The sequence below is a fragment of the Phascolarctos cinereus genome, unplaced genomic scaffold, assembly GCF_003287225.1.
Source record: "Phascolarctos cinereus isolate Bilbo 61053 unplaced genomic scaffold, phaCin_HiC Scaffold_4;HRSCAF=312, whole genome shotgun sequence".
Classification (NCBI taxonomy): Eukaryota; Metazoa; Chordata; class Mammalia; order Diprotodontia; family Phascolarctidae; genus Phascolarctos; species Phascolarctos cinereus.
The window spans coordinates 526,513,451-526,534,682 of NW_027555847.1; the positions used below are offsets into that span (position 1 = coordinate 526,513,451).

General features: G+C 38.1%; 1 protein-coding gene across 1 annotated transcript; it reads right to left on the reverse strand.

Moving 5' to 3' along the window:
• Positions 1-2,336: 2,336 nt before the first annotated feature.
• Positions 2,337-10,399, reverse strand: DSEL (dermatan sulfate epimerase like). Its single transcript, XM_020985618.2, has 2 exons — positions 9,333-10,399; positions 2,337-8,341 (listed from the first exon to the last, which is right to left on the reverse strand). The coding sequence occupies exon 2, from the start codon at positions 7,457-7,459 to the stop codon at positions 3,809-3,811; it is 3,651 nt and encodes a 1,216-aa protein (XP_020841277.1). The 5' UTR covers positions 7,460-8,341; positions 9,333-10,399; the 3' UTR covers positions 2,337-3,808.
• Between the last annotated feature and the right edge of the window lie 10,833 nt (positions 10,400-21,232).

The following is a 21,232-nucleotide window of genomic DNA, read 5'->3' on the forward strand; positions in this document are numbered from 1 at the left end:
CACAGTGGATAGACACTGGCCCTGAAGTCAGAAGGACCTGAGTTCAAATCTGGCCTCAGAAGAAACACTTGACACTCACTAGCTGTGTGACCTTGGGCAAGTCACTTAACTCTAATTGCCTTAAAAAAAATCAGATAATTAGAATCAAGATATATGAGCTCTGGTTCTCCCCCCCAAAAAAATCACTTGACTTTGTAACATTAATGGTTATGAAACAAATATTCAAGAATTCCTATATTTAAGTCCTCCTCTTCTTCCCCTACTTCTACTTATTCCAGTGTCACACAATAGCAAAGAGCTGACTCCAGATTCCGAAAGGATAAACCTGAGGAAATTCTAGCTCTAATGCCTGCTACCTTTGGACCTAAGACAAATCACCACACCTATTTCTTCATCTCTAAAACTGAGATACTAACATTGCTTTTGTCTACCTTCAAAGGCTGTTGTGGGGATGAAAGGAAAATAGATATAAAATGCTTTATTAATCTTAAAGTGCTTTTTAAACAAGACATTTTATGATTATTATGAAGCAGTTGGAGGACTTTGAGCATATGCCTGGTGATATATATTACATGTATATCTATCAGCCAGGTATTCCCTCAACTCATCATCAGATGGCTGCCCTTAAGCTGATTATTAATAGCCATCATTATAACTGTTATTGATGCTGGTGTTATTATTATTGGCTCTGGCAACTCATGTAGTCTATATACTAAGATAGAGAAGCTATTGTCCACAGCTGGATATGTATACCCCAAAAGTATTGATGCAGATAGTGCTAGTGCTAATTGTAATAGAATTGCATATTCATCTTCCTTGCACTTGAACTGGAAAGTGAAGAAGAGCAAGTGAAGAGTTAAGTTAGCCCTTAAAGTAACAAACTTGGCAAATTGATGTCAGTCTCAGCTTCCCAGTTTGGATTATTTTTTGGGGGGGTAGCCTCCCTACCCTGAAGGAATTTATTAGAAACAAAATTATGAGGAAAGGAGGAACAGACTTCTTCTTCTTTTATTTTTTTTGGTTAGGCAGTGGGGTTAAGTGACTTGCCCAGGGTCACACTGCTAGTAAGTGTTATGTGTCTGAGTCCAGATTTGAACTCAGGTCCTCCTGAATCCAGGGCTGGTACTCTATTTACTGTGCCACCTAGCTGCAGACTTCTTAAAAGGCAGAGTGGAAGACTCCTAAAAAAAGTATGGGATAGCCATCATCCTTGACTTTTTTCCTAGAAATTCATATTCAGCTGAACATTTGTGCAAATGCTCTCCAGCAGCCCTTAATCTGGATGGGAACCTGCCAGAGGAAGAAGTCTCCATGTGGCAGTGTGGTACAGTGGAAGGAGCACTCTACTATCTAGGAGTCAGGAAGCCCTGGCTGTAGAACAAGTTCTGCAACAGTTATTGAAACCTCAATAGTTGTGCAACCTTGTTCAAGTCACATTGACACTCTGGAATTCTGTTTCCTATCTGTAAAATATAAAATTGAAGTTGGATGATTTCAAAATTCTCTTCTGGTTCTACTATTCTAAGAACTTGGTTTTTTTTTTGTAATTTACAAGTAATAATGATAATAGCTAGCATTTATGTAGCACTTTAAGGTATCCAAAGTGTTTTAGTTATGTTATTTCAATAGAATACAGAAATAAAGAAGACACCCTTTCAACAATTCATGCTCAGGGATAGGAATATATGTCAAAGAATTTAGTAGGAGTAAGAGAAGAATAAAATTCTTATTTTGGTGACATAGCATATCTTATTTTTCTATGATTAAACAGGAAATGTCAGGTTTTTGTCTTAAAATAAGACTCCTAAACTTGTTCACACATACATGTACATACACATACACACATATGTATTTATCAGCATCATTACTTTGTTCTTTTTCTCCTCCTACAGTGACATAGGATCTCACTCTTTTAAGATTGGTTGTTCATATAGTGATAACAGTAAGAAATCATTTCTTCTTTCCTCTGCACCCTTTACTTGTCATTCTTATGTTCAAGAGAAGCTGATGACAGCTGACAGCCTTTTTTTCCTCCCTTTCATATTCAAGATCACAAATCCTGGTCAATGAAAACAAATTTCAAATTCTTCCAAGTAGCAGAAATATTTCTGGCTACTACTTAACAATTTTACATATGCCTAACCATAACAAATGAGTTAGATAAAATCTTACTTTGGGGTAAATTGTTTCAAGCCCAGCCCAGTGACTGCTCAACCTAGTAAAAAAAAAAATAATTTTTACTTAGTTTGACTTTTTGTTGAGCAAGTTTTCAGAAAGGAAGTGGAAAACCACCTCCTGTTCACCCTTTCTATAATCAAAGAAAAACAACACTCAAGTTAAGTTGAGCTGGAATGCAACATATCAACAGCTTTATCACGCTGGAGGCACATTTTGACATAATAACAAATGACTGAGAAAAAGCCACTTTTATCTAGGTCACAAGTGTTGCAAGGCTTGGGGGAAACCACAGATTTAAACGTTAGGAAAGGGGCTGCAATCTGTACAGAGATTCTCATCAAGTCTTGACATTACCTAATGGTTTTCATCCAGTACACTGCAATTACTCCACCAGCATATTATAATAGCACAACATTCTGACTTCAAATCCTACAAAAATAAAATGAACCATATTTCATGATGACTACATTTGTAATAAAATGCAGATGGCAAAGGAAACAGATGTCTCTGACATCATCTCCAATTTGATTCGCACAGCTGCAGACATTTACAGTATGTACACATGTTCAAAAGAATGCTGAGCAAGATAAGTTAGGCAGTTTTAAAATGGTGTTTCCATTAGAAAGACACACTGGCAAAATATCACTGTGTAGTTAAAGGAAAAAATACAATTATTATAGATGAAAGAAATTTCTCAAGTATTCTATTAACCCACAAAAATTTGATTCTAAATCTAAATTGGACTCGTGCAAAAGTGACCATTGAAGGAGACAAGGGTAGTATTTCAAACAGATAGTGCTAATCATCTGGACCTGTGGGATCAGAGAAAAGCAGGGATGGAAGGATATAATAAAGAATGTTTGTGACTTTCAGGAGGCAAAGAAAATAAGGGCATTGTGACTCAATACCAATTCTAAAATGTAACAATCAGAAGGTCATAGCCATCTTATCTATTGTTCAAAAGCTAACAATTCCTTATTATTTTTGAGATAAAGTCTAAGGGGACATTTCTTGTGACTACTTTCCCATCTTTCCAAAACACATTAGTTTATACCTCTATACCACTTGCAAAAAGCATCCAGTCATATTTGATAGAAGCTTTCACTACCTCCCCACTCATTAAATCTTAAGAGGGAGTAAAAGAATAAGCTCTATTGTGTATGATAAATACATTACAGGGCCTTTTGAAAGAAGGTGAGGATATTTTTTTTTCTAGCCCATCTTGAAAGTAAGTAAAGTTTGGGTAAAGCAGCAACTCCAAGGATTCTAGGAGTTTCTGAGGTCCAGGGATAAAGGAACTGTTTTAGAACTGAAGAAAGTCTTTTGAATCCTCCAATTTTCCTTTTCCTTTGAGTCCCCACCCCACCCTCAACCCAATTACCCCTTCAAAACAAAACAAATTAAAAAAAAATTTAGCTGGTCAAGTTTCTGACAGAAAGGCAGCAAAAGTTGTTTTAAAGTAAAAATAAATCCTGTGAGGCCAAATATGGTGTATGTTTTTAAAATAATCTCTCTGTGCAAGTAGCAGACTATATACACACACATTTACAAGAATAAACAAACTCTTCTAATTCTTATCCACAAATTGTGTTGGAAATCATTAGTGCAAATGACTGCCGACCTGCAGCATTCAGTCCGTAAACTTTGGATATCCTAGAAGATCCATTATTGTCCAGCAGATGTCCTCAATCAGTTTAATTTCTCCAGTAGGCATGTTTTGTTTCCAAATATTAATATTAGTTGGTGATATTTCTCCTTCATAAGGAAGATAGAAAAGGTTTGTGGAAGTAGCAAACAATATTTGGTTTAAACTAGCAGGAGATAAAGGAATACCAAGAAAGGCAAAAATCCTTTCGCTTGTCTTCTGTGGAAAATTCACAATATCTTCAAACCTGATCAACTGATAGTTGGTTGGCAGCAAATCCTTATTGATTCTCAGTGCTGCTGCTGTGTTTGCTAGCCACAAATGGGCCAGTAAGGACACTGGACTTGATTCGGGATCTGATAGCTCTTTCCTCAATGATTCATATTCAAAAGCATAGCCTGAATTCAAGTTGCATTTCTCTTTGTGTCTTTGTACCTTAAACAACATAGCCAGGTGCTCAGGTACATTCTTTAAGGAATAAAGGCTTGGTTTGCTATTGTACAGCATTGAGTGAATCCATGCCCGAGGGTCCCTTACAATATACAATGCCCTCATGGAAGGCCCTATAACTTCTTGAAAGAAATGAAGCTTTAATGTCCAGCTTCCACTGCTTAAACTGAGTACAGGACGTGCACTTGGGTAAAAGACAAGGTGTCTCCTTAGGTCTCTAATGTATTCAGCATCTCTCTCTAAAGTGCCTTTGATTCTATTTCTTTGTTCCAGCAAAGACTCTCTCCTTTTTAATTTTCTTTTTTTGTCTTTGTTAACTGTGGAGTATTGAGTGAGTTTACCTCTACCGGGTTCATGCAGATGAATATTTTGTAAATGAAGTTTTGTGTCCTGGATTAAAGATTGAAGCCAGCCTCTGAGCAAACGGAAATGACCACCCTGGATATCTGACACCTTCCATTCACAGGCATCTACAAATGAGTCTATTTCAAATTCAGTTTCAGGGATATCAAGGTAGGTTGTAGGGACCCTAATGTACAGAAAGTCAGTGCTGTTGAAAAAGAGCTGTTTTAGGATTTCAGCTCCTGAACTGGGGAGTGAGGTAATGACAACATCTGGCAGAGCAATGGGGTGTCCTTCAGAGTGCTTGGCTCTTTTGCTTGTCTTGGCCTCTGTGCTCATCATGTCACTGCTCCATTTGGCACAGATAGGCTGTGTACAAGTACTCCATACATCCAACAGTTCAATGAACCACAATGTTATAACCATGATTAGTATCCAACGCATTAGTTTACTAAACGAAAGGTAAAATCTCCATTGAAAAGCTAAAATTATCAAACTCACACCTAAAATCAACCCCACTATCATATTGATTTTAAAACCAAAGGGGAAAGCAACACTATTATTCCTTACTGGTATCTCTCTAGTTTCAGTGCCTAAACCAAAATGGATAATTTGGTCTCTATCTGCTACATTGGCAAAACCACCAAATCCCAGATAATTGAACCGGGTCTTGAGATTTCGGTAATCTGTTACGATGGAAACAACATGGTCACTGTTGTTGACATTTAGTGAAATCTGAAGTCCAGATTTAGAATTATCAATAAATTTACAGTTGGAAACATTGACATAGGGTCCATGAAACACATAAGCAATTCGGCTTACAGTGGTATCCATCTGAAATGTCACATTCACATACTGAGTCCACCGTTTCTTGAACTCAGCAGCTTGTTCAGCTTCCTGTATTGTCGCTATGGGGCTATTGCCATGATCATCAAGCCAAAACATTTTATAATGGGCATCCCAGACATCCATCATGGCTCCATTATACTGGTTCATAAACTTGTATGGGACATATTTAAAATCAATATCCAGATTATGAAAAAAGGCACTGATGGAATTAATTGGAGAATCCTCTTCCTTCTCAATGTGATCCACAACGAGCAAGGTTTGGGAATTTAAGAGAAGCAAAGCACGATACACACTTTTCAGTTTCATTACAGAAGAATAAGCAGTCACAGCTTCCCCACTCACAAACATCATTTCCCCTTGCTGGGAGGCTGTTATAATTTCTCCAGCAGCATCCCCAACTTCTTCACCTGCCCACCTGAGCCACTGGGCACATTCCCCAAGCTGTCCCTCCCAAGGTTGATTGCACTGGCTTGAGGGTGATGGGGCAAACACAAGAACATTATTGAGGTGGCTTAATTTGGGCCCATAGAGGGCCTCAGACACAAACACCTGCCCATTTGGTGCAAAAGTAAAAGAGTTTTGGTCAGGGTGTTCATGACCTGGGTTGAAGCTTCGCCAGCCATCAATCCAGGAATATGGCTGAAAGTGAACTATGTCATACACTGCTCGGCCACCCAATTTCCCAGATTTAAAAGATACAAAAGTATTGGTTTGTGTGTTTGGCAGGCCAGCCCCATAAGTGACAACCCCCCAGTTAGGGAATACATGCAATTTAGGAGTACCATAGTCAGCAGGAGGTTGTGGAGTGAGCTCTGGATCATACCAGATATATTCAGTGTGAAGAGTACTCCACCGCTGGGCAGTGGAAGGAACCATTGGACCATCCTTAGGGCGGTGCTTTCTAATTTGCTGAGCTAACCAATTGCCAGCTCCATTCTTTAACACAAACTTATCCAAGAATACTAGCTGGCTTTCTGGCCCATAAAACCAGTTGTAGTTGGAATCTGCTATACCCACTGTTCTCTGAAAACCTGGTAAAAGTGTAGCAAAATAAAACCAAAAGTGCATTTTTAACCAGTTGTTCTCAAGATTATTGATATTAAAGTGACGCTGGGCCAGGAAAACATACTGTGTAACAGACTTGGCAGTATAACTTCCATAGGCTACACCTTCATCCAAAGAGCCATCCACAATATGATTGAGCAGAAACATAGTCTTTTCCATCACATCCACTACCACCTGTTTCCATATATTTGCTTGAGATCCTTTATCCACTCCAGTCACCAGGGCACCAGTGAGTAGAGCTAGCATATTTGTGGCTTGATGGTTGTGGAGAAGTTGTTTTCCCCATGCACGAACTTTAGAGTACTCATACATTTCCTCAGTGACAGCCCATATCTTGTCCAGGTACTTTTGTCTCCTGTGATTATCAATTAAGTTGTATAAGAAGTCAAAGGCAGTGGCAAAACCTGTTAAGGAGTGGCCAAGTGGCACCTCATCCCCTGGAGCATTCTCAACTAGCCAGTCTTTGTAGCCAGCCATTCTATCCATGTATTCTAAAACAAATTCAAAGGCAGCTTTGTCATCTGGGCACAACAAACAATAAAATGCTAGTGGAGGGAGATTATTACCATAAATTTCATTCCACTTTGCAGCAAAATCAGCATGCTTGGGTGGAGGTAGGTAGTATGTTGGGTTGGACAGCATCACTGTAACTGCACTTCTGATAACTCTAAAAAGATGCAAATGGCTTGTTCGAGACTTTTGTCTCAGTGCTTGGATGTCTCTAGCATCAAAATATAAACTTGGACGGAAACTCCCTTTTTTCAGTTTTTGGTTATTGAAATCTTGAACTTGCTGTGTCTTATATTGATCAATATCATCTGCAAAACCAGCCCATTCAGAATAATTGCTTATAGATTCTTCAAAGCTGTAGTGAACGAACATCACTAACACTAACAGAAATAAGAAATGTCTTGTAAACATTAGCGCCATGATCCATTAGGCAGTTCCTTTCCTTCAGGCATACATGTCAAGCATATTGCTCGTTACATTAACTCATCTACTGACTATAAAAATGTACATTTAAGGCCTTGATTAAAAAAAATGTAAATCTTCTACTGTGAGATTCAATTGATGCACAACTCATTCAAAATAAGTGAAGTCAGGAGAAGTGAGAACTTGCATCCTCTATCTGTGTGCCTGACAGTTATAGTACCACTAAAACTCAAGGAACCTTAAAGCCAGTAAATCTTGCCACAACATATGTAAAGAATTAATTATTTCCTCTATACCACAAGACTTGAGTTTATATCACTAGCTGAAAGCACATACTTTTTAAAAAAGAAAATAATAAAAGTGTTCCAAAATACAATTTTGAAGTCATTATTACACTAATGATGCTCATTTGATTTTTTTTCCTTTTTCACAGATTCAAGTAAAATACTGAATTTCCTACAGTGAACTTGGTGGTTGGAATTACTGCTCTTTTCTTTCCTGATTTTATAGCCTTCATGCTTTGAAATCTATCTTCTCCCACTTTTAGAGAAACAAGCAGCACTGAACAATTTTCACAAGTCCTTCTTAGTTGTCATAACTGCAGGTTTTCTAGCCTCTGTTGACTGCTGTATGAAGGTTTGTTGTTGTCAATATATTATAACAAAAATCTATTTTTCATGTCTTCTTTTATTAAAGTTATCTGTATCAGTATGTTACAACCCATGAAACCTAACATTTTTTTTTCTCTTCAGTCACCTGAGAATCTCTCCTCTGCCCATCATGAAGCCAACCAGCCAAATGAGAGAGAAAAAATCTCTTTCAACAAGGTAGCTATTTTTCTTTTTTTTCTTTTCTCTTCCTTGCGCATGGCAATCCTTTCTGGGGGAAGAAACAAAACAAAATGTTTTCTGAAGCTACAGATACATTTGAAATATATTTAATTCTATGTTGAAAAAATTACAATTTTCCTTTTCACTGAATTTTTTGCAGGGAATAGCTTCAGAGAAATTTAAGAATAATTTCAGTATGTCTGCTTTAAAATGTTGTTGCTGGAATCCCACCCCAATTTTTTACATTGTAATTCATCCACCTATAACAATCCTCACTCCCACCCCCCATACACAATAAGTGTGAAATAAAAGTTGGTGAAAACCAAATGACAAGCTATAAAATTGTCTTATCCAGATTCATATTGTAGCTGGCTTGCGCTGGTTGACAATATAACTTAGGAAGTCTCCATCTAAAAGTATATGAAATTACTGAAGTGCAGTAATTGGTGTGCTATCTTCCCTACGTCATTTTTCTTTCTTATTTCCTCAGGGGCATAAAATTCCTAGCACAATGCTTATATGGATTAATTTCTCAGTAGTAGATGTTTACTGAATGTATCAAATTGAGTGGTAAGTAAAATAAAAGTTCAGGTAATTAAATATTAGCTAATTTACAGTAGTGCTGTTCTTTGGCCCCAAACAACTCCAAAGCTTTCCTTTTACTTAATAAACACTACCATACAACTATTTTTTTTTCCTCAAAAGAAACAATGCTTTGAGAAGTCAGAGGCAGAGGAACATTTCAGTCCCCTCACCTGTAGGCTTACCATGTATACTTCTGGACTACCACGAGAGGGTACTATAAACCAGTGTGATAGAGAAGTATCTCCCTTTGCCTTTCTTGGGGGCTGGAGAACTTAACCAAGTTTCAGTCACCAAGAAGTCTCTACACTGCAAAAGTCATTTATACGAGGAGCTCCCTGAACCATCCCGCCTGTTACATTTAAAATTCTTCCCTGGAAAAAATAAGCCTTTTTGTTATCTTTTCCAGGTATGGGAGTGGAGGTAGGGAGAGAGATCCTTCCACAAAATCATCTTACCTTAGGCAGGTCTGGATGGGAGTGTCCCAGGGAGCACTGAGGTCCTCGGGGTTGGGGGAAGGGAAGTCAAAACAAACTCATTCCAGAGGATCTGAAGGGCACCATCAATTTCCTTTCCTGGACATCGCAAGCATCCCAGACTGTCTCCAGGGCGCCGGAGTGACCGGCCCAGCCTTCGGCGCCACAAATGTGAAGAGGGTTCGGGAGACTGGGACCGGGACTCTTCGCTAGCCTTTTTTCCAATCTTCGGGGTTTCGTTTCTGTCCCATACGTCATGCTATCCCTCCCCCCTTAGCCCATACGGATCCAGTTACCCCCCTCTGCTAAAACTGCTTCCAGAGAGAGGGGTGGGAAGACAGAAAGAAAGCCACAATAGCTAAAGGAACTCCCCAAATGGAGACCCTTACAAGACTCACACTCCACTTTGGAAAAATCCAACAAATCCCTTGTGCTCTGCTCCGGTATTTGGAGGAGGCAGATCCTGGGAGATGCCCTCTGGCTGCCGCCGCCTCCGTCGCTTGGCAGCTTCTTCTGACTCTTTTGCCTCTAGATCACGGTTTCCAGCACAGGGAGTCGGGTTTTTCCCAAAGGCGAGCGCTGCCCTCCAAGCTGTTTGCCTCTGCCACTACCTCCTCTACGTCTCAGCTTGTGGCTCACTCGGCCGAGCTGGAGTTAAAAGAGCGAGAGAAACGCTGGGAGTGAAGGCTAGAGGGACGGGAGAAGGGGCGAGGGAGACCGAAGAGAAAGCAGCAGCATTGCCAAGGCGGACCTAGGGGCGGGGCCGGCTAGGCAGCTCCCCGGGATCCTAATGCTCCGAGGCTTCTCTCGGGTCCAGCTGTTTCCCAGCTGCTGCTCTTCTTACAGGACGTTTTCCCGCGGGGAATCGCAGGCTGCCACCGCAGCAGCAGCTCTTCTGGGAGGAGTGATAAAGGAGGAGGGAAGTTTGGCTGGGAGAGAATGTTTGGGGACTGTCATTGTCCTGAAAGGCGGTCGGGGGAAGGCGACCAGGGGTTACAGCTACTGAAAATCTCCTGCATTCCTAAGTTCGTCCTGACCGAATTTTGTCCTTATAGTATGAAGAAAAAGCATCATTTATAAAAGGGGAGGGGTTGAGGAAGGGAGAAGGGTGTAGCGGGGTGGGGTGGGCAATTATAAACTAGGAAAGGGAAAAAAAAACAACAGGAAAAACTGACGTTATGAGAGAGAAAGACGAGAGCTTTGTACATTTGGGAAGGGTAGGGATTGTAGGGTGATGGTTAAAAGGAAGTAGAAATTCTTTAGCAAGGTTAGACATAGGGACCTATTTTGCAGGAAATAGTGCCTGAGGTCCTCTTGTTAGCGGCAAGAGGTAGTTTGCTCCCCCTCCCCCGCCCCAGCTAGTTGCTTAGAACGGCAAATTAAGGATATTCAAATTTTTTTTTTTAAATTTCTTTCCCTCAAGAATCACAGATCTAAAGGCGGGGAAGGGGAGAGGGGGGAGGGGAAAAATTCACCAGATAAGCAATGAAAAATATTTTCCAAGCTGGGATAAACTATGAAAATATGGAATGAATACAGCTTCACAATATACCCCCCCAAAAAAAAAGATCCCTTTTGGAACAAAAAAAAAGATTTCAAATTTGGAAGAAAAAATAATTTGCTTCAGTTGCTGAGGCTTATACATCAAAATGAGGAAGACAATGGTGGGGGAGCAAACTATGACACGGCTTCTATTAAAGTTGTGTAGAACAAATAAGGAAAGCTCTAAGGCAACTGAGGAGCCTGGTGCACTCCTCATCCCTTAAATTTCTTGGAATATTATATCATTCACAACATGAGCTGATAAGGATGAGCTCCCTATTAAGTAGATTAAAGGTCACTGTCTTAACTGGTAATTTATTCAATAATGAATTTATTGAGTAATGATAGAACAGTGACACTAAAGCATATGGCTTCACTAAACCATGTCCCTTAAAAGATAAGTATTTTGTGGTTTCACCTTATCTAAAGGTAAATGTCTTTTTTAGCATTCAAGTTGCAATAACATACAGATATTCCTTAAGAATTGCTTGAAATAGCCTCCTAACTGCTCTTCTTACTACAATCCATCCTTCATGGGTGAGCCAAGGTGATCATCCTAAAATATGTCATTCAATCATTGGGCAAACATTCATTAAGACATCTTATGTGCAATGTACTGCTTTGATCGTGTTAAAGTCTCCAGTAGTTCCCCAGTGCTTATAAAATAAAGTTCAGGCAACATATTTTGCTATTCTAGTCCCTCTACAATACATGTCCTTCTATCCTTATCTCTTATTAATTCCCTGTACAAATTTCCCACTCTGATTGAATCTAATCTACTCATTGTCTTCCTGAGCACATTTTAAGCTTTTCTATCTCTCTGCCTGCATGTGCATTTTCCTTCACCTGGATCACAGGATTCAAGACTGGAAGGAATCTTAAAGACAATTCTAGTCCAAGCCTATCCTTTTGTAGGTGAAGTATATTTAGGCAGGAGTTCTGAAAAAAAGAAAAAAGTCTGTGGGTTTTAGAGGACTACAAAATCAATATGAGCAGTGTGATGTGGCAGCCCAGAAAGCTAATGTGGTCTTGGGCTATATTAAGCAGGACATAGCTTCTGGAAACAAGGGGGTGATAATCCCACTGTCTTCTTTCAGACCTAATCTAGAGTTTTATGCTCAGTTCTGGGTAACACAATTTAGGAAGGGTATGTTAATTGGAAAGTGTCATACCCAGTATGGAAAAGAGACTTGCATCCTTGTCATATGAGAAATAGTGAAATGAAAATTTTTAGCCTAGAGAAGAATTGGGGAGGGGCAGGAACAAGATGATAGATTTATGTTCAGATATTTGAAGGGTTATCATGTGGGAAATGGATTAGATTTATTCTGTCTGACTTCAAGTTAGGTGAAGTTAACAAGTTTTTAAGCACCTACTATGTTCCAGGCACTATAGCACTGGAACAAAAGAAAGAGAGAGAAAAAAAATTTAAAAAGCAATCCTTGCTTTCAAGAAGCTCACACTCTTCTTTTAACTCTCAACAGTTTGGCTTCTGACCTCATCGTTCAACTAAAACTGTTCTTTCCAAAACAGTCGATAATTTTTAAATGCACAATTGGCCTATGTTCCGTCTTCATTCTTCTCTCTTCAGCCTTTGACATGTTTAATAGTCCTGTTCTCTTTGGTTCTCTCTTATCTCTATTTTTTTTAAACCATTACTGGTCCTTGTCCTACCTATCTGACCACTAACCTCTCAAACTCCTTTTTCTGGATCTTTATTCAGGTCATACCTGCTAACTTTCTGTGTCCCATAGGGACATGTGTCCTTGGTCTTCTCATCTCCTTCATACTGTTTCACCTGGTGATTTAATTAGTTTCTATGTATTTAATTATCATTTCTGTAGATTATTCTCAGATGCATTTATTCAGTCCTAACCTGACAAGGGAGAGCTGTGAAACTTTTGAGTAGAAATTAAAAAAAAAAAAAGATTGTAAAAGCTTCTGTAATGACTAGGTTGTAAATCTATAATTAGGTGTAAAACAATTGTCTTGCTGCAGTGAGCGCCCAGTTGAGATTTTTTGTAGTGGGCCTAGGAAAATTAGTAGGCTGAATTTTTTTGGTCCAGACAGCTCTGAATAGCCATTGTTTTATGAGAAATATCAACATTATGACATCATCTTAAATTTCTAGATGAAAGGCTTGGAGAAATTGGTATACAATGAGTCAATGGTGAACATACAGCTAAATAAGTCTCATTATTCTCCAATTGGTTTTCAAGACAATGGACTTTGAACAAGCATCTGTGCAAGGTTGAGGAGTAAGCAAGTTGACGTGTGTGAAGCCACAGCTTAGAAAATCAACCACTGACAGAAAGCAAAGAAGTTATATTGAAATATGTAGAAATGAAGAATTTATTCTTTCATGTACTCTTCTCAAAGTGTACAGCTCCAATTATTCCTGCTCTCACCTAGGAAAAAACCTATATAGTTAGTTAACTATAAATTATTCATCCAACCTTAAAAGTGATGATCTGCATGCCAAGTTAATGGGCATGAAAAACCTTTATGAGAGGTAGCTAGAGACACATAACAGCAACTGGTATCTACAGAAATCTAGAGGTACGAGGCTATTTTGATGTAAGGTGCACTACCAATATAATCTATGACTGACAATTTCACTATATATATAAACACACCTTAAATCTGTATAGTGCTTTTCTTTCTATGAATTTAAAGTGCTTTGCAAAGACTCATTCATCTATCTTCATAGTATCTTCTAACATGGGAGAGAAACAAGCATTATCCTGTTTTATTGCTGAAGAAACCAAGTTATGAAGAAGTAAGGCAATTTGCTAAAGGTCACAGTGCTACAACTCCCCTGAACAGAGACTGAAAGAAACTCTTTTATTTTAACCATGCCACAGAGAACATGTTACCAGCCATTCTGCAGGTGGAGATATATCTAGGTGAAAAGTTAATCCCAGTGACATCCAGGGCTGGGATGTGTGCCAAAAAAAATTTAAGGGAGTTTCTGCAACAAGTTTGTGTCTTAAATTAAGTAAATTTGAATTTTGAGCCTTGTAGCATAAGGTAAACACCACAGCACTTTACACCAAGATAAAATATAGGCAATAAAACATGCCCTGACACTACATAAAGTCACTGGACTGAGATCTTATTTGCCTGTGATGTATTATTATGGTGGATTCTTACTGAATTTGGCAACTTTGCAAATGCTGGGCCAGTGAGCAGTCATTCTGAGGTGAGCACCTACCCCAACAGGACAGCATTCTTACTGCTTCTAAATCTGGGGATATTTGTTGCTGTTCAATTATTTTCAGTCATGTCCAACTCTTTTGTGGCCCTGTTGGGGGTTTTCTTGACAAAGTTAACGGAGTGGTTTGCCATTTCTTTCTCCAGCTCATTTTACAGGTGAAGAAACTGAGATAAGCAGGGCTAAGTGACTTCCCAGGGTGTCACAGCCAGTGTCTGAGGCCAGATTTGAATTCAGGAAGACTCATCTTCCTGACTTTAGGCCTGACATTCTATCCTCTGTGTCACCTAGCTGCCTCTAAATTTGGGAATAGGTTTTGTTATTCTCTCTTTAGCATATCCCATCAGATATAGGGGTTTAGGAGGAAAGGAGAATGAACTGAACTGCTTTCCAAGTCCAGATTAATTTTATATTTATCCACTCACTAGCACTGTCAGAAATAATGTTTGTAATAGACCTTAGGAATATAGCAGCTCCGAAATTGAGAGAAAAAAGTTGCAAGGCTTAAGCTGCATTTTCTTTTTTTTACAATTTGATGACATGGAAGTGCCATTCAAATGATAACTTAAAGCAGGGAGTGGATTCAGGAAATATTAATTTTCTTGCTATTTATTTGAATGTTATACCTCTCATAATGATAAGAATATTGCCTACAGGGCTGTTAATGAAAATTTGGTAGAGAACTTGCCTTAGTTTGTTTATTCAGATGTAGGAGAGTAGCTGTACCAAGTAGAGAACTTAGAAAATTTTAACAGTTCCACTGACAGACTCTTTGGAAGGTTTATGTCCCTATGAGATGATAAACTATATATTTCCTAACAGTAAAAAGAAATTCATGTTTGTGCCACTTTAAATAAAAATTTAAAAGAAATCTTTGAACAAAACGCAACATGCAACAATATCAATTAGATGACCTCTCAAAATCCATTTTCTGCCCCTTGATTACACAGTGTGTTTAACTCCATAGAGAAAAAACAGGATGAGTCAAATAATCCTGCTACCTATACTTACTAGCTGTGTAACCGTGGGAAGATCACTGAACCTCCATAATCTGAGGAAAATCACTAAAGGTTTACGATTTTCCTTTTCACATTGTAGAGGTTAGGGGCTGCCCAATCCCCCCCCCCAATCTGGAGAATCCAGGTAAAAGGCCTTCCCTTCATACCAGAGAAATCTGAATTATTACGGAATTAAATAATAAAATATGTTGCTATCATACAATAGTATACATATATTTTTACACATTTCTGAGTGACTAAATTTTTTTGTGTCTTCTCCTGGCCTTTGTATGTCATATGCAGCTTCTGCAAAGCCCCCCCCCAAAAAAATTCCCATTTAACTTCTTATGCTAACCCATGACATAGCAAAACCGGGGAAAGTTGCAATGTGGAAGGAATAACTGTATTTATTAGGTTACATACAGTTTGAGATCCGCTGAGAAAATCACAGATATCTCCAGTAATGTAGTCAAGTCTTGATTCGTCCCTCTGTTTCTTAGATGTCTCTCTCCAGCTAGTGTCAGAGCCTTTTTCTTTACCTAATTTGTTCCTTATCTGGCTTCCTGTCTGGACACTTCAGTTCAAGGTTAATTTTCTGCGTTTCTGCCCACCATGCTCCTGGAAACAGTTTCCTCACTTCTCAGCAAGACTCAGAAATTTTATTGAAACTAGACCAGCTACAAGCAATAGCCAGTAAAAGCCAAGTGATGTATATGTCATTGATATAAATCAGTGTTATTGAAACTGGGAATTATAGAGGTCATGAATTCTAATCTCATTTTGTATGGAAGAGGTGGTAGATCAACAAACTTCCTTATGAAACTGATGAGATTTCACATCTCCCTCCCCTCCCCAAATGAACTTGATGGGATTATAAAATCCTGTGCCCTTGACAATTTTTGGTCTAATTGAAAAAATTCCCCAATGGAATCTATTGGGATTACAAAATGAGGAGTCATTGTGTGGGAAACACTTACTCAGAAAAGTCTAGGATGATAGGCTGACTGAAGATCACCTTTCCCTCCCAATGAACAACAACAACAAAAAAACAACCAAAAAAATTGCTGGTTACCTAGTCTGAGGACTTGCTCTGTACCTTTCTCTTTTGTCTTAAAAAAATGCTGCCATGGGAGAGGAAGGAATCCACTTCCACCCCCCTACTCTCCAAGAACAGTAAAGGTGACTTACAAAAAACAAAACAAAACAAAAAAGCATGTCCAATAGAAGACATGTGTTTGCCTTGCCTGAGTTTTGAGCACAAGAACATTGCTCACGAAAACCTACTCCTATTTGTGTAGGTGAATTCTGAATTCTCTAGCCAGTGTCATCCTGGAATATAATCTTCTATTAGAGATTGGAGATTTCCTAAGAAATATAGCTTTGAGAACTTCTTCATAAATAATTCCAAGTTCATGAAATCCTAAATTCAAGAATTCTGTGGTTTCCTGATATATTTAGCTCCTTTTAGAAAGAAGAAAACAGTCTAACAATCTGTGTGATGCCTGCATTGCATTCTATTTGGAGAGCAAAGCCAGTGAGTAACTTGACTAGTGGAGGTCTGGTGAAAAGGAGTTTGCTTGTTCTTCAAGTTCCAAAATATGTTTGTCATCAGGGGGACTATGAGTTTTGAAGAGACTGGGTAGTTCTATGTGGAAAAAAAAAAAGTACTTACTCGAATGACAATTGACCTGTCAGCAACCTTGAATACAGTCTTCATAAAGGAGAGGGGGGAAACCGATGGGCTATTTGAGAATTTTTTTGTTCCTCTGTTTTGTCATGGGCTACTGTGAATCTTGTGCACTTTCTGTGGGGTAAAGACTATCACATCCTTAATAACCACTTTTTACAGCAAATACTTGTGTATTTACTAGTAGTGAATACCAATGTAATTTCACTATCTTTTCCCCATGCCTGGAATCCTCTCCCTCTTCATCTCCACCTCCTGGATTCCCTAGCTTTCTTTAAGTCTCAACTTCTGCAGGAAGACTTTTCCAAACCTCCTTAATTTTATTTCATTCCCTCTGAGATTATCCGTAATTTATCTTGTTTGTATTTAGGAAAAGTTGTATTAAAGTTTTGTTGTTGTTGTTGTTGTTTTTGATATTTTCCTAGACTAACTTCAGGTGGGTGGAAACAAGTAAAAGAACAAGAATTGACCCCTGTGGTCAGACTTACAAGATTGGAACCTGTTTATGTGACACCAGAGTATTTGGGGAGCCTTGAGCCATAAGTTAATATACAGATAAACAAAAATTTAGATCCTTAGAGATTAAATGGCTTGCCCAATTTGTACTGACCGAACCAAGAATGGAACCAACCCAGGTACCAGGAAGCACTCCTGCTGTAAAAGACACACACACACACACACACACACACACACACACACCCCTTTTATTCTTTTATTCCTCATCTGGGTTCTCCCACCAAGAGCACAAACTCCCTGAGGATAAAAAACTTTTTTGTTTGTCTTTGTATTCCCAGTACATAGCACATTGCATTGCACATAATAGGCTCTTAAAATTCTTTTTTATTCAAAAAGAGGACTTGCTGTCTACCACAAAAGCAAATAAAAACAACCTAGTGCCTATCTTCCTTTCCTGTTTCTAGCATTTTAGTGCTATAAATTAAGTTAAAAAATGATGAAATCTACAATTTTGCTGCTATAAATGGGTGGTATTCAGTACCCATTAATATAATGGCTCTGAATAGTTTCCACAATGAGATTGCACAGTATTCAAGAAAGGGCACTGGTAGAATTATTACAATATAATATAGTTCATGCAGGTCAGAATGTTTAGGTTCAAATCCTATTTCAGACGTTCCCTGTGAAATCATGTACAGTGTACTCATCTGTAAAATGGTAATAATCATACTTTAATAATCCCAAAAGGCTGTTGTACAGAAAGTGCATTGCAAACCTTAAAGCATGGTATTAATATAAAATGCTAGTTTTTCATATACATGTGATTTATTATTCTATGATACAAAGTTGATACCCATTTTTGCTATTAAAAAAAAATTCTTTGAGAAGATGGTTTCCCTAGTCCTCAGTCTTACCTGCTATAAAGCAAATCTATTTTCCCTAATTGCAAATTAGTCTAAATTTTAGAAATAATCACTCCATTGTTACCTAACACGATTTATGAAAATAATAACAAATGTGTATAACAATTTACTATATAATTTACAAAGTATTTCACATATGCAATATGATGCTCATAAGGACCCTGTGGTGTTAGTCAGGAAAGGGGTTATTATCTTTGTTTTATAGTTTGTATCTCATATCTACATAGCACTTACCCCTTTACAAAGTACTTTCCTTACAGCTGATACCGAGAGGTTAAGTATGGCCATCATTACTATCCCAGTTTCCTAGATGAGAAAATGAGTCTCAGAAAAGTTAAATGAATTGTTTCAGGTCAACACATATAGTACATAGAGCAGGAAGAGGAAGCCAAGCATTCCAGCCATAAGAGTTCTTTCCACTACTTTTCACTGCTTCTTAATAGATGATGCAATATAACAAATAGTTAACATTACCAATTTTCATTAATTATTCTTTCTTGCTTTGAAAGAATGAAAATAATTTATTTAAGGCAGAAAGACAGGGCAATGCCAGTTTTTAAGGACTTCCACATTGTGATGGAGGAGATAAAACACAGGCGGTTTCCTCTGCAATTTAAATTCCAAAGTTCTTAGGGTGCAATGGCAAAGTAGATGATAGCTTATTTTCCTTAATGTAATTTCTGTTGATTAAACCATACCTAGTTCTAATGAATCATGACAATTCCAAGGATTTTAATGTTGATTTTTTTTTCTTCCAAGTCTTTAGCTACGGAAACATTAAGAAAAAAATGTAGATTGAGTTTTATTTACCTCAAGGGTTAGTTTTCTGATACCAGTAATTTAGGAACTGGAGTTCTTATTTAATAATTTAGCTATTTCTGCAGGTATCATATCCCCCTGCAGGACTATAAGAAGAGAATGTCTTAGATATTCCTTAGTTCCTAACATTGTTCAGTGTCCTACTTTGCTGAATTGACTTTGGTGATGAATAACAAATTTTCTGGAACCATTTTTAAAAGTGCAATATAAAAAGAACAGCTTTATTCCTACTTTTATACCTCGACTGACATCACACTCATTTTCCACGATGGCATTTTTCTTGATTATCTGATGACACTCAGATTTCCTTGAGATAGTAACTTTTTCTGACATAAAAATAATAAAACTAGTTGTTACTAAACTCCTTTAAGTGGGTTATAAGCACCTTGAGAACAGATGTCATGTCTTACAGGACTTTTTTTTTTTGGTCATTCTTATAATGCCTTCTAGAAAACAAGCAGCTTAGCCTCATGGACAAAAATCAGGCCTCTGAGTCAAGAGGAGATGGATTCAAGTCTTGCCTCTGACATATAATTATTATGTGAACCCAAATAAGTCCTTTGACCTTTCAGTTCTCCAGACAATTCTCAATCACCATAAGCTGCCAAGAAATTGTATATTGTTTTTGATAGGATAACTCCTTCCCTGAAGTTCCATATAGCAATGGAATCATAGGCCTAGTGAATACAAACCTGAGCTATAGAAGTATGTTTGCATATATGTGAGCATAAAATATTTGTTAAATTCAAAAACTCAATTCAACAAGCTTATATTCAATGCTCATAGTATAAAAAACACTATGTTAAACTGTGGTAATGTAAAGACCAAAAAAAAAAGTCACCATTTCAAGGATCTCTATCTTTCTATCTGTCTGTCTGTCTGTCTATCTATTTTGAGACTGGGTATCTCTATCTCCCCCAGGGTGAAAGTACAGCCCTCTTAGACCTAATCCCAATACTGACTGGAGAAGAAAGTAACCTACTGCATTTTTTTTTTACCTCGGATAGATTGAGCAAGGATATTGTATTCTACTGGGAGGGAGACTATGAAAATAAATGCAAAATACATATAAAGGGATATTAAGAGGGAAAGATAATATGTAGGGGATAATCTGGGAATAATTTCAGAGATGGCACTACAATTAAGGAAAACTGGAAATGGCTTTTTGCAGAAGGTGAGGCTTTAGCTGAGACTTGAAGGAAATACGGAATCTACAAGGTAGAGATAAGGATAAAAAGCATTCCAGGAATGGAGGATAGTCAGTGAAAATGTTGTGATTCAGAACATGTTGTGCCCTGTACAAGGAACAGCAAGGAGACTGATGTCACTGGATCACAGAGTACATGGAAGGGAGTTAAGTTGTAACAAGAATGGGAAGGTATGGGATGGGAACTAGATTTGAAGGGCTTTAAAAGCCAAATAGTGGATTTTGTAATTGATCCAAGAGGTAGCAGGGACCCTCTGGAGTTTATAAAATGGTGGTGTGTGTGATAAGATCAGACTTGAGTTTTAATATGAACAATTTGATGGTTGAGTGGAGGATGGACTAGAATGGGGAGACACTTGAGTCAGGGAGATCAACTAGCAGTCTATTAGAATAGTACAGGTGTGAGATAAGGAAAGCATATATTAGGGTATCACAATGTCAGAGAAGAGAAGGTATATATACAAGAAATATATTGAGGGCTGAAACAACTTGACTTGACAAATTGTATATAGGAGGTTAGAGGGAATGATAAACCAAAGGAGATATCTAGGTGGCAAGCCTGGATGACAGAAATCAAAAAGTTAGGAAGGGGGCAGGGTTTAGGAGTAAAAATGAATTCAGTTTTAGAGATGTTGATTTTAAGAAGTCTATGGAATATCATGTTTGAGATGTCTTAAAGAAGTTGGAAATGTGAGATTGGAAATCTGGATAGAAGTTAGTGCTGAGGTCAAGTAGATCTGAGAGTTCTCTAAGTAAAGATAATAATTGAAACCATGGAACTGATGAGAGAGAAGAGAAGAGGGCCCAGGACAGGCTTAGAGCAACTCAAATGTTAGAAGGTATGACCTATAGCAAAGGAGATAGAAAGAGAGCAGTCAGATGGAACCAGGATACCACGATGTCATGAAAATCTGGAGAGGAGAATATCAAGGAGAAGAGGATGATTATTAGTGTTGAAGGTTTCAAAGAAGTCAAGAATGATGGGGTTTCAGAAAAGATCATTTGACTAGGCAATTAAGAAATCATTAGTAACTTT

What these genes read in the sequence shown, in the direction of transcription:
- DSEL (XM_020985618.2), bottom strand. Translation starts at nt 7,459, where the DNA reads ATGGCGCTAATGTTTACAAGACATTTCTTATTTCTGTTAGTGTTAGTG.